This window comes from Lacerta agilis, chromosome 7, assembly GCF_009819535.1.
Source record: "Lacerta agilis isolate rLacAgi1 chromosome 7, rLacAgi1.pri, whole genome shotgun sequence".
Taxonomy (NCBI): Eukaryota; Metazoa; Chordata; class Lepidosauria; order Squamata; family Lacertidae; genus Lacerta; species Lacerta agilis.
Genome location: NC_046318.1, coordinates 61,054,559 through 61,066,222, shown reverse-complemented (window position 1 = coordinate 61,066,222; position 11,664 = coordinate 61,054,559). Strand labels below are relative to the sequence as shown.

Here is an 11,664-nt window from a genome sequence, read left to right as displayed (position 1 = left end):
CCGGCTTCAGAATGCTTAACCGCATGCGGGGAGACCGTTAGTTGCTTAGCCAGGTGAGAGAGTTCCGGCCCTGGCTCCACCCACTTTCACAGGCGGCCCCGCCCACCTCGCGCTTCTAAAAGTGTGAAGGCGGCGACGGGTGGGCCTTGTCAGTTGTGGTTGGAGCGAGACGTCGAAAGCTGCCGAGCCTTTATTTCGCCGGAGTTCGCGGTAAATGGTAAGGAGGCGATATTTGTAGAGGGAGGAGAAGGAGTCGTTTGTTCGCCGAGGTGGAAATTGGGAGCGTCTTGCGCGAGGGGAGTTCGTTGTCATGAGAGAGCGAGGCCTGTAAGCCGCCTTGAGTCCCCTGAGGGGAAAAGACGGGGTATAAACATTTAAAATCAAAACGTAACAAACACCAACTCTTAGGAGCCACAGGAAGATGGAGGAAAAGCGAGATTTTATGGAGGCCTGAAAACGCGACCATCTGCCACCCCCACCATATCGGTCTTCCATTTCAGTATTTGGCTCCCGGTCCTGTCGAGGCTGCCCTTGGACTCTTTCCTTTTAAGCGGTCTCCTGAATCTCGGGGATTTTTTTTAATTTAAATTTATTTATTTTGGAGCTACAGTGTGTGGACGCAACCAAAGCGGGACTCCGCCCCTCGCACTAATTTGCCAAGTCGCCTTTAAAAAAAAGAATATTTCTTAGTAGGCCTATTGTTTCGAATATAGCAGACGGTGTTGTTATATAGCTAAAGGGCAAAATCCGTCACTTTAAAATTCAGCAGCATACTGTCCAGGGAGTTTTTACTGGGGCCCAGGCCCAGGTCCAAGACGATTTGGTTTCTCTGAACGGTTCAGCGGGAAGTAGGGGCCGTGTATCGAATATATGTGTGCACTTTCTTTTGATGTGATGCGTTAGGAAGCGGATAGGGTGGCCATGTGATTAAACCATTTGAGTAAATTAATCATATGTGATTTGACTAGGCAAAGCTACATATATTTGTATGCCAAAACCAACAATCCTGAATTCCTTATTTTCTCATACAAGTATTGCAGATGACACTCCTTGTCAGTACTTGTATTTTAAAAAAGACCCTGAAAAGAAACATGCTGCACAGGCACAAGAATGATTCCCATGCCTAGTGATGTGGGTTGTCTGGAAAATCTTGAATTGGAAGGGTTTCCATGAAATTTCTCCTATGTAAATTAGGATTGGGGAGAGAAAGAACTTTTTTTGGGGGGCGGACACATTTATTTAGCAAGCAAAGCTAAAAACTTAAAAGCCACCAAATGGCATGAATTCATTGTTACTAATGAATTTATGAAATGGAAATTTCCCCCAGAAAAGCACTGGAAAACATCACTGCCCACTTCTACATTTTAGACACAGAAAGTTGTAAAAGTGGAGGAGTTGTCTACGTGGTTCATTATGACAGTAGCAATCTGCAGTATCTGGCCACTATTATTAGAATTTTGCTTTCAAACCAACCAATCCAAAAGTAGCTGAAGTCTATCTAGGTTAGGAGAAAAAGTAATTAACATATTCAGTTATAATAATCATTAAAATCATTAAATCATTATAATTATCATTAAAACTGCAGTCCTGTACTTTTTTACCTAGGAACAAGTCCCATTGAACTCAATCAGGCATACTTCTGTATAAACATGTTTAAGATTGCACTGTAAAACAATTCACAATGAAATGAAAAATATGACTTCTTTTATGATGTCCACTTTAGAGCCTCCCTCAAGAAAATAGCCTTAAAGTCATTCAAATAGTGCATATGCTAATAGTAGATTCGGAAATAGTATACTGTTTTAGCCATATTGAACATTCCCAATCAAAATCAGGATTAATAGGCCACTACTCTTGCTTGACTAAGCTGCTTCTGGCGAACCAGAGAAGCACACAGAAACACCGTTTACCTTCCTGCCGGAGCTTCCCTTTACCTTTTACTCTTGCTTATTAAACAAGAGGCTAAACCTGTTATATATTTAGTTGAAAGATACAACTGCTAAGTTCACTTGTTTAGGGTGTTACTGAAATATTGCATAACATTAGGAATTATTAGGAATTTAGCTTTTTGTTCTTTTTAAGGATGAGACAAAAAAGTTCAAAGATAGGGAACAGGGTTAAGGGTTTGGTGTGCTATGCTAGAGAGTGTGCTACAGCAGGTGGACAACCTTAAAGGCTGCTAAATGCATGTTAAGCTTCTTAATTTCTGGATGTTCTACAGTTATTTGCATGTACATGTACTTTGTATTTTACAGTATGGCTACTCAAAAGTGTTTAAAATAATGGAAACAAAAGGAATGATTGGTAAACCCCTCCAGCCAGCAAGACCTGCACGCCATCTCTCTTCCCATGGTAAGCATCTTGATGATTTTGGAGTGCGTACTTGGAAACAGAGTACCAAACTATATGTAATTTGCTGTTGCATGATGTGGTTCTTAAATATTAAATAGCAATTAGAGGAGAGATCAGAATAAAGGGAGGGAATTTTAAGCCTTCTGTGCCACAATCCTAAAAATAAGTCTCTCTCTCTCTCTGTGTGTGTTTGTGTGTGTGTGTGTGTGTGTGTGTGTGTGAGTGAGAGAGAGAGAGAGAAGGGGGGTGAATTTCTGAAGTTCTTTTAGATGAGGTAAAGAAGTAGAAAGATGGGCATCAAGGTTGAGAACTCAGGGAAGCTGCCATTGTCATCAGTGGCATTTATAATAGTTTATATGTGACCATATGTATTTATTCCATTTATGTACTATCATTATGCCAACACACTATTACAAATGGTACAAAATATTCTCTGACTGATACCTGTTGGCAAGTAATGTTGCTTTTCTCTTAATAATACTGCAAAGAAATACAGCCTTTCCTCTCTGTTCCCTTCATGAAAACACTGGTTCATTTCCTGGTCACTCCTTGCATTTACTGCAACTGTCCTTTTCTGGCAAAAAAATCCTAACTTCACATACAGTATACACCAAGGGGTTCTGAACTGGTGGTGACTGACCAGGAAAGAAATCTTGGCTGTGGTGGATAGTTCAATGAAAATGTCAGACCAGTGTAGAGCAACTTTGAAAAAAAAGTGAATGACATGTCAGGGGTCATAAAGAAATTGAAAATATTATTATTATGTCTTTATACAAATTATGGTGCAACTACACTTGGAATATTGTGCACACTTCTGGTGTCCACACTTCAAGGATATTGTAGAGCTGAAAAGGGTTCAGAAATGAGCAACCAAAATTTTCAAGGGACTGGAGAAACTCCCCTATGAGGAAATCAAACAACATTTGAGGCTTTTTAGTTTAGGAAAAAGAGGTAAGTGGAGATGTCATATAAGATTATGCATGATGTAGAGAAAGTGGATAGGGATTTTTTTTCTCCATTTCTCAATACTAGAACCCAGAGTCATTCAATAAAGCTGAATGGAAGATTCAGAAGAGACAAAAAGTACTTCATCACATTGTGCATAGTTAAACTAGGGAGTTTGCTCTCGTCAGATGTGATACAGACTTGGATAGCTTTGAACAGGAATTGGATAAATTAAAGCAGGACAAGGCTATCAACACCTAGTAATAATGATGGCTATATTGCCTCTAGCATCAGAAACAATATGCCTCTGAATACCAGTTGCTGTGGAACATGACTGGAGAGAATACTGTTTCATTTATGTCATGCTTCTGAGCCTTCAAAATACAAAAAACAAGAACTTTGCTTGGCTTTTACTTAAGTATTAAGTTTATCTCCCCTATTTTTATCTTAAATTGTTTTATCCTGTTTAGTTGTATGGTAATAATTTTAGCGATTTGCTTTTCTATTTTATGTAAGCATGTATGAATTTTTATTTTAAAGAACTGCTTTGAATTTATTATTTTTAGAAAGCACGATATAAATTTCTGCATAAAGCCAAAGTCCACTATGGCACTGCCATCTTATCTGTCTGTTCATATATATTAATATTTCCCTGTCTTTCACAATCACCCTTTCTCCCTTGTTTCTCCTTTTTTCTTGATGCAATCTTAATTTTATCACCTTAATTCAGATTTTCCCTCAAAACCCACACCCACCCTTTCTGTAAAGCATTTTTCATAACCCTTTAGTCTTCATACTCTGTTTTAACAAGTAACCAAAATGCATTCAAGTTCTTCCATTGTTTACTCCTGCCTTAATTTCTGTTACCATACTAGTGGCGAAATATGATCAGCTGTGTTGTATTTTATATTGTAAGCTTGAGATATTTACAAATCATGTACATTGATGGTTTCATGTATGTTTCATATGGACTAAATATTACACTGTTGCTCTGGATTCAGGGTGTTTAATTTTTGAAGTTGGATTAGAGCAAGAAAGTGTAGTTCAATTTACTAGCAAAGAAGTAAACATAGTAAATTATTTCTACAACATCCTTTCCCACAGTATCGGCAACCACTTTCACTTTCCAGACTAAGTTTCCATGCAACCCTTCTGTATGTTTGCATAATGAAATTAGTTCGGTAAGTATTCATCCAGTATACAAAATAAATAGTATTCACTATATTCTGGGATACTACAAATGTCCCAATTTAGCTTTGATATAACTGGATAATAACTGTGTCTCAACTTCAGTTTTCAGTTTGGGAGACGAGAATAATGATGTGCCTTGAGATTATAAAGATGAATGAAATAATTATTTTTACAGTAATATGGGGGGGGGGGTGATGATTTTGGTAGCCGTGCCTACAGAATCAGTAGTAAATAGTTCCATTTACACACTCAGTAGTCTAATCCTTGAAATCTCCCCCAGCCTTTCCTATCCTGGTACCCTCTAGATGTTTTGGATTTCCATCAGTCAGAGGTAATACTACATACAAATGGTCGTGGATGATGGGAGTTGCAGACCTAAGCATCTAAAATGCACTGGGTTGTAGAAGGTTGTCTACTCTGTATTTCTCTGGAAATTAATTGGGTTTGTATAAAGCAGTTTGAGATCTGATATTTAAGCAATTGTCAAGGAACCCGTTTAGATGAAGCATGAACATTGACATAGTAGTCAAGCATAGAAAGGCTCATGAGTCAATAGATACGACTCCATTACAAGATAGAAAATGTTAATACTAACTTCCTCATTTTCATTTAAGTGGCATACCTGTTAAAGTATCTGTGCCAATATCACATGTAGTCACTGCATACATACCATTTTTGTGTTTGCTTGGGATAGTGAAGCAATGTAAATCTGAAGTGTATGGTCCATAGCTGTCAACTTTTCCCTTTTCTTGCGAGGAATCCTATTTGGAATAAGGGAATTTCCCTTTTAAAAAGGGAAAAGTTGACAGCTATGGTATAGTCTTGGTAGGCAGACAGATACATAAGTTAAGGACACGTGTTTTTTGTTGTAGGGGTATGTTTTGGTTTTGTGATGGCCTAAAATGTTAACAAAATAAATGTGCTATAGTTTTTGTGAAAATAGTTTTGTAGCACCTTAAATGCAAGCAATTTTACTGTGGTCTCAGTTTTCATGGGATAGATTCCACTTTATCAGATGCATGAAGTTTAACGGCTATGTGTACTCAAAGACACACACTAATTATATTATATAAGCATCAAACAGCACTTCAAACAAGCTTGCTCTGGTGTCTTTCAGGATTCATTTATACACACCTACACCTTGTTTACAGTGTGGGTATAAAGCATGAGGTTATAGGGGAATACAAAAAGTACCAACAGTGATAATTATGTTATTAACAATGGCTACTCACAAAATAGCTGCTGCTCATTCAAAATACAGTGATACTATTATTAGTATTTATTAGACTTATTAGTTGCTTGTTAGGTCAGCAAGCAACTTAAATCATATTTAAAACAAAAATATCAATACATTATGCAATAAAAACAGAAAAGCAACCCCCTCAAACAGCCCCAGGAAGCTTTCGCAGTGCCCAAGTAACAAAATGACATCATCTTAGTCTATCAAAAGCTCGGGGAAAAATGGTGCATCTTAATTGGTGCTGAAAATATTGCTTGGGGGACCCAAGCAGTAAAGAGGTTATAGGTCAAAACCAGCACTCTGAATTGGGCTTTGGTATCTTTGCTTTGGATGCTAACTGCCACATGTAGTTTGATGATGGTACCTTTGTCCCTATTCAAGCCACAGGTGATGACAATTAACATCTTGATAAAATGTTATACAGCATTTTCACATAAGTGTCCCTTGAAACTTCTTTTCATCAAGGTTACAAGGGTCGAGTTTCCGCAAATGGTTTTTGAGTCTTTCCTTTTCTGGTGTCAAATTAGCACCAGTTTATTATTCTATTTTAAAATCTGGCCTATTAGTCCATAATTTGGGAAACAATGACATAAAACTGAGCACAAAATTCACATTGCTGCTGTCCCCATCCTCTGAGCCACTGCTGGCTGTAATAAGCAGTTCAGCTGTTTTCAGAGATTAAATAATCAGTAGGAAATGTTAGTAGCTGGCATAATCTGTGTCAACTTTTTTTTGTTTTTGTACTGTCTTTGTCTCTGCACCAGCACTTTGTGACTGGTGGGCATCAGTAAATTTCAGCCCAAACAGTAGAAGGTTTGAGAACCCCTGTTCTTTGGAGGCTGTAGAAATGTATTGCAGGCAGATTGAACATTGAAGATGTGAAGGTGAAAGAACCTTTTGATGCTGGCGCTAGTTCCATTAATAATTTTGCCAGACTGGACAAGTGGACAGACTTTGCATCTCGTTTTGCCACATGGCTGGTTCCTCTGTCCATGTTACATGATATATTGCTGGTGAGTAGCTGTTTTAGGTTGGGTGGCTGTCTGTAAACAAGTACAGGTCTACCACCCAAGGCCTGTGAGAAAGTGTGACAGTCTTACTTACTACATCTTATTTCCCTTTTGCAACTACTTACACACATATGTATGACACTTCTTGCTTCTGGTGACATGGACTGCAGTCCATGAAACTTTATGCCATAATAAACTTGTTAATCTTTAAGTTCTACAATATTCATTGGTTTTGCAACCACAAATGCTGCTATTGTTTAACGGTTCTGCTGTGGTTCCTCACGAGTAAAGAGGCTTGACTCAAGTCCCGTATATTTACAGGTTTTATTGTGTAGATATGTACAGTGCAGAGCTCAAACGTCCATGACCAGCTTAGTCACTTTCAGATCCCGGAAGTGGCGCTTTTATGGAGCGCCCCCAACATAAGAACTTGGGCACCCCTAGTTTCCTCCTTCCCTCCTTACGTTTCACACCCCTGCGTAATTGGGGTGACAGAACTGTCGTTGCTCCCTCTTGGCTGGATCCGCTGAGTGGGCGTTGGGTCTCTGGAGCATCCCCCAGCCCTTTCTCCACTGGGCTGCTTTCCTTCCTGTCGCTCCGCGGGACGTCCCCCTGCTATCCCTGCAGTGCTGGGGCTCTCCCTCTCTTGACAGCCCCTGCACTGCACCGCTGGGCGCTGACTGTTATCCTGCTACTCTGATCCCCACCCCCAATTAATAGAATTAAGCATTCATCATAATATAATTAAGTATTCATCACTATATTTGCATGAACAGCTAAGATGAATTCTAGATTGCAGTAAAACATCAGTATTTTATTTTTTGTATTTAGATGTGCAAGTCTAATGGAATGCTGGTTTTAAATGACAGTCTGATTCCTACACTGTCAGAGCAGCATAAACCTGAAGTCACAAAAGGTAAGCATTGTGAATAGAAGTACTGAACTATACTAATAAACTGGAAGTGTATGGACTATTGAAAAGCCAATTTTTAAATTTGGGACATGTCTTGATGGGTCCTTTTACGTTTTTTAGGATTGAGTGGGAGGCTTCAGGCAGTCATTGAGGAAACATGCAATGATCTTTGCATATTTACACAAAGTTTACCTCAGATTGCAATGTTAGTCTTGTTCTATTTTTTAAAGTTCATAAAACATTGGAATTGATTTGACTGAGTAAAATGGAGATTTACTTGTGTTCAGGAGCTCCTTCAGTACACAAAGCTCATTGCAAGACAGCTTTTTGTGCATCAGAGGTAAATGAGCTAAACTCTGTTTCAACTGGTTGACATCTGTCCTTTCTCAATATTACTAATGCTATAGAACTCTCAACTTTAAAACTATGTATAAATGGATATCCCATAGTCTGTAGAAATCCCTATATTACAATGCAACTTCCACAAATACTCACTTGCCAGTGATATAAGAATCATAAATCACCATAAAAAGTTTATTTATAATTTTCACGAGCTGTTTCATGCATGTATGTACTCTACAGCATAATACTTAAAATTTAAAATTTGTGTTGACAGAGAGAATAACATATAGTAGAGATTTCCTCTTGAAGCTTTCAAAGGTTTCACTTGCCCAAAAGAAACCAGAATTTCTTCCCGATCATCCTATTGTACTTGAAAAACCAGTAAGTGTTTGAAAGTGTATAAGTAGCTTGTTTTGTGTTAAAAGTACAGATTAATTAATTGGTGGAGCTTGCTGTTGGTATCTAGTGCTGCAGTCATAGAAGGGGATTTATCTTACCCAGTGCTTTTTTTTCTAAAAAAAAAATATATATGTTTAGGAGTACTCTCATTTTCCTACTTGTATTGAAATACTGCCCCTTAATGAGGCCAAACCTAGATTCACAAAATGTTTAGGGGTATGTGTATCCCTGCGTCCCTCCAGAAAAAAGCACTGATCTTACCCCTCTTCCCACTATATCCCCCAACACTCCTGAATAGCTTCTCAAGGGTCCAGAGACAGCACAAAATGCCTGAGATGTGGAGGAAGTGGGTAATTAGATAGGGGCAGTATTTGAGTTGAGCTCTTCTTACGTAAGCTGCCTTCACTCAGTTACCCCCTCCTAGCCACTATCACCCAGCAGGAGGCTACAGCAGGAGAATGGGGGTGAGCTATACCCTTTGTACAAGCGTTCTTGCTTCAACAACCCAGTATCTTCCATTTATGCAAGCTTCTTCCAAATTACTGCTCAAGGAATAGTTCCTAATATGCTGCACACCTGGAAATTCTGAGTTTTTCAGAGCATCAATTATGACAAGGTAAATATTGTATAATCTGTTGAGATGTTCTTGTGTTTCAATACTTTCCCAGTAACAGTCATTCCCATAATCTGACATGAATACAAGAACTATAGGTATGACACAGTAAAGTGGGGTGTGGCTGGGAATTTGTCAAAGAGCTGCTATAGGGGAATGCTATAAAAATATTTTAAACGTTTCTGGGTTTAAAGAGCAATCTGGAGGGTATGGGAAGGGCCTTACAAGAGCTACAAGTAGAGAAACTGACTCTAATTAATGGATACACTCCCAGTTTTATCAACTGCTATTGCTACTCCAAGAGTTTGTGTTCACTTATTTCCTGGTTCTGTTGTCCATTTATTATTTTATGTCAAGGGGGCGGGACTGGACCTGGTTGGTGGGCCAAATCCAGAGTTCTCCCATTTTCTGTGGACCACTTAGGCAGGTGAATTGCCCTACCAACTTACTCTGTTGTCACCTTTGAACTCAAGGCTTGCACAGGAAGAGTTGGGAGTGCAACCAAAGTGTGCTTGATTCTTTTCCTTTTGGTACTTTTTGAATTCAGCACTATTATAGTACCACATTCTGCACATATGTCACAAGCAATATACAAAATATATTAAAAAAGCCAAAGAACAAATAAGAGCACAGAAACTGATAGCAGGTGAATTTAAAAACAAGCAGCAATACAAAGTATTGTTGCCGCAAGGAATCAGGAAAAAGGCTCCAAAATTGAAAGAAACCAAATTTTAGAAGTGTGCTTCTGTTTCTTCTGTTTCAGTTGGCACTGTTGGTTTACCTGTCTCAAGCCTGATGTTGCACGGCATTTGGTGATGGGCAGGTGGGGGTGGTTTTGACCAAACCATGTCATGGGCTAAATGGGGAGGTGTGTGAGCTAAAGGTTCCCTTCTGTACTTTTACACATATATGTGTGCTCCCAGCTTTTTTAATACTTGCTCAGTCTAGTCCTGAGCTGTGATTGCCCTTAAGCTTGCTTAAATATCTATTGCGAATATTCTTCATTAACTAAATTTGGTGGTGGGACATTTTGTCTTGTAGAAAAACTATTTACTACCTACTGCAAGCAACAATAGGTCTTTCTGAAGATGAGGAATGTGTCTTTTTCACCACTAAAAATTAAGGGAATGGGATCTGTAATGCCAATAGACTGTAATCAAAATTTATCTTTTACAGTTGGTGTATCCATCAGTTCATTTCGGAAGTAAAGCTGTTTTCAACAGAAAACTTATGTGAAAACTTCAAGTTTTGTATGACTTAAACCAATAGTTCATTGAGCTTTTGTAGTTATAAAGGAGAGAACTGCTAAAATGAGGCAGAACCACTGTCACTTTTCAAATTTGGAAATGTTGCCTATAACACCATACTGCCATAGCTGTGATGCCCGAAGGACTGGAGTTCACTTGATCACTTTTGCTGCAACTGATTAGATATGTGCAATGGTGAGGAAGGCTATTCTCATTGGTTGGCTGCTATAAACTACTGACTCCTCATGGCTACATACACCTTACAGTAAGCCTTCAAACCACCATCACATAGTAAACATTCCTCTGTATCAACCCTTAGTGAATGTTAAGTATGTTGTGTATTATCTATGTATATCTAAAATACTGGCTAGTGTTTTGTAAAAGCACATACCTAAATCTCTTCCATTTAAATCATTGGGACTTGACTTTGGTTGGATTGTACCATTTTTTCTAGTGTTATAACATTTCTAATGTATTTATAAATAGTAGCAGTATGTTTTAATAATTTTATCGTGACCTGTCCTTTTCCCTCTCTGCCTTCCCCCATTTTTCACCTTACCTTTTTCCATCAATCACTGTAACTCTTCCTAAATAAACTAGATTGATTCAGGGTGGTGTGGATTTTAAACTCTGTGTAGAATTAATTGACTATAAGCCACTGATCTTATTGCCTTAACTTTAATCATCAGTATACAAAACAGTCATACTTGGGAGTAGACCTGTTGAAATGAATCAACTTGAGTCCATTGATTTTAGTGGGTCTGTTGAGTAGGACTAAAGCTTGATACCACTCTATAACCAAGTGATACCTTTCTAGGTTAATGGTAGCTGTTGCTAGCTGCTATAGCTCTGTGTCACCAGGCAGTGGAATTATATAAAGGCTAAGTCCTATCCTGCTTTTTGTACTAAAAAAAAGTAGTTCTGCTACACATATCTCACTTTGTGATTGTCAGCAGCAGATAAGTTGGCATTGTAGACAGATATACAAATAATGGTTACTTGCAACTTGTGCGGGGTTACGTTCTAGGGATTGTGCGTAAAGCCAAAATTGTGTATAGTCAGAACAACCTCTGGAACTGCCACACGTGAGTATCCCTACCACTCCAAAGCCAGTGCAGCAAATGGACTTTGCCTCCCACACAAGGTGGAGAGCTTTTAAGCTCTCTTGTGTTCCTTAAATGGACCTCCTCGTCATAAACATTGAGCGATTTCAACTTTGCAGTCAGTTGAAATTATACAAATGAAATGCACTGAAGGTGGACAGCTAAATTTGTTCTCATTTGTGACTTGACCTATCGTGGGAAGGAAGACTGGTAAATGGCCTGTGTTTCTGATCTTTTCCAAAGCCTGCAAACAGGTTTTAAAACTGAGCTAATCCTTGTGTGTGTTAGGAATGTAGAGATGGAATAGCA

General features: G+C 38.7%; 1 protein-coding gene across 2 annotated transcripts; it reads left to right on the top strand.

Moving 5' to 3' along the window:
• The first annotated feature begins 40 nt into the window (after positions 1 to 40).
• C7H8orf88 (chromosome 7 C8orf88 homolog) lies at positions 41 to 10,862 on the top strand. 2 transcript variants are annotated; one of them, XM_033155544.1, is made up of 6 exons: positions 41 to 217; positions 2,256 to 2,352; positions 4,402 to 4,478; positions 7,570 to 7,654; positions 8,268 to 8,374; positions 10,047 to 10,862. In XM_033155544.1, the coding sequence occupies exons 1-6, from the start codon at positions 215 to 217 to the stop codon at positions 10,089 to 10,091; spliced, it is 414 nt and encodes a 137-aa protein (XP_033011435.1). In that variant the 5' UTR covers positions 41 to 214; the 3' UTR covers positions 10,092 to 10,862. The 2 variants fall into 2 exon arrangements, with proteins under 2 accessions (XP_033011435.1, XP_033011434.1); XM_033155543.1 differs by having other exon boundaries at positions 42 to 217; positions 10,182 to 10,862.
• Positions 10,863 to 11,664: the final 802 nt, after the last annotated feature.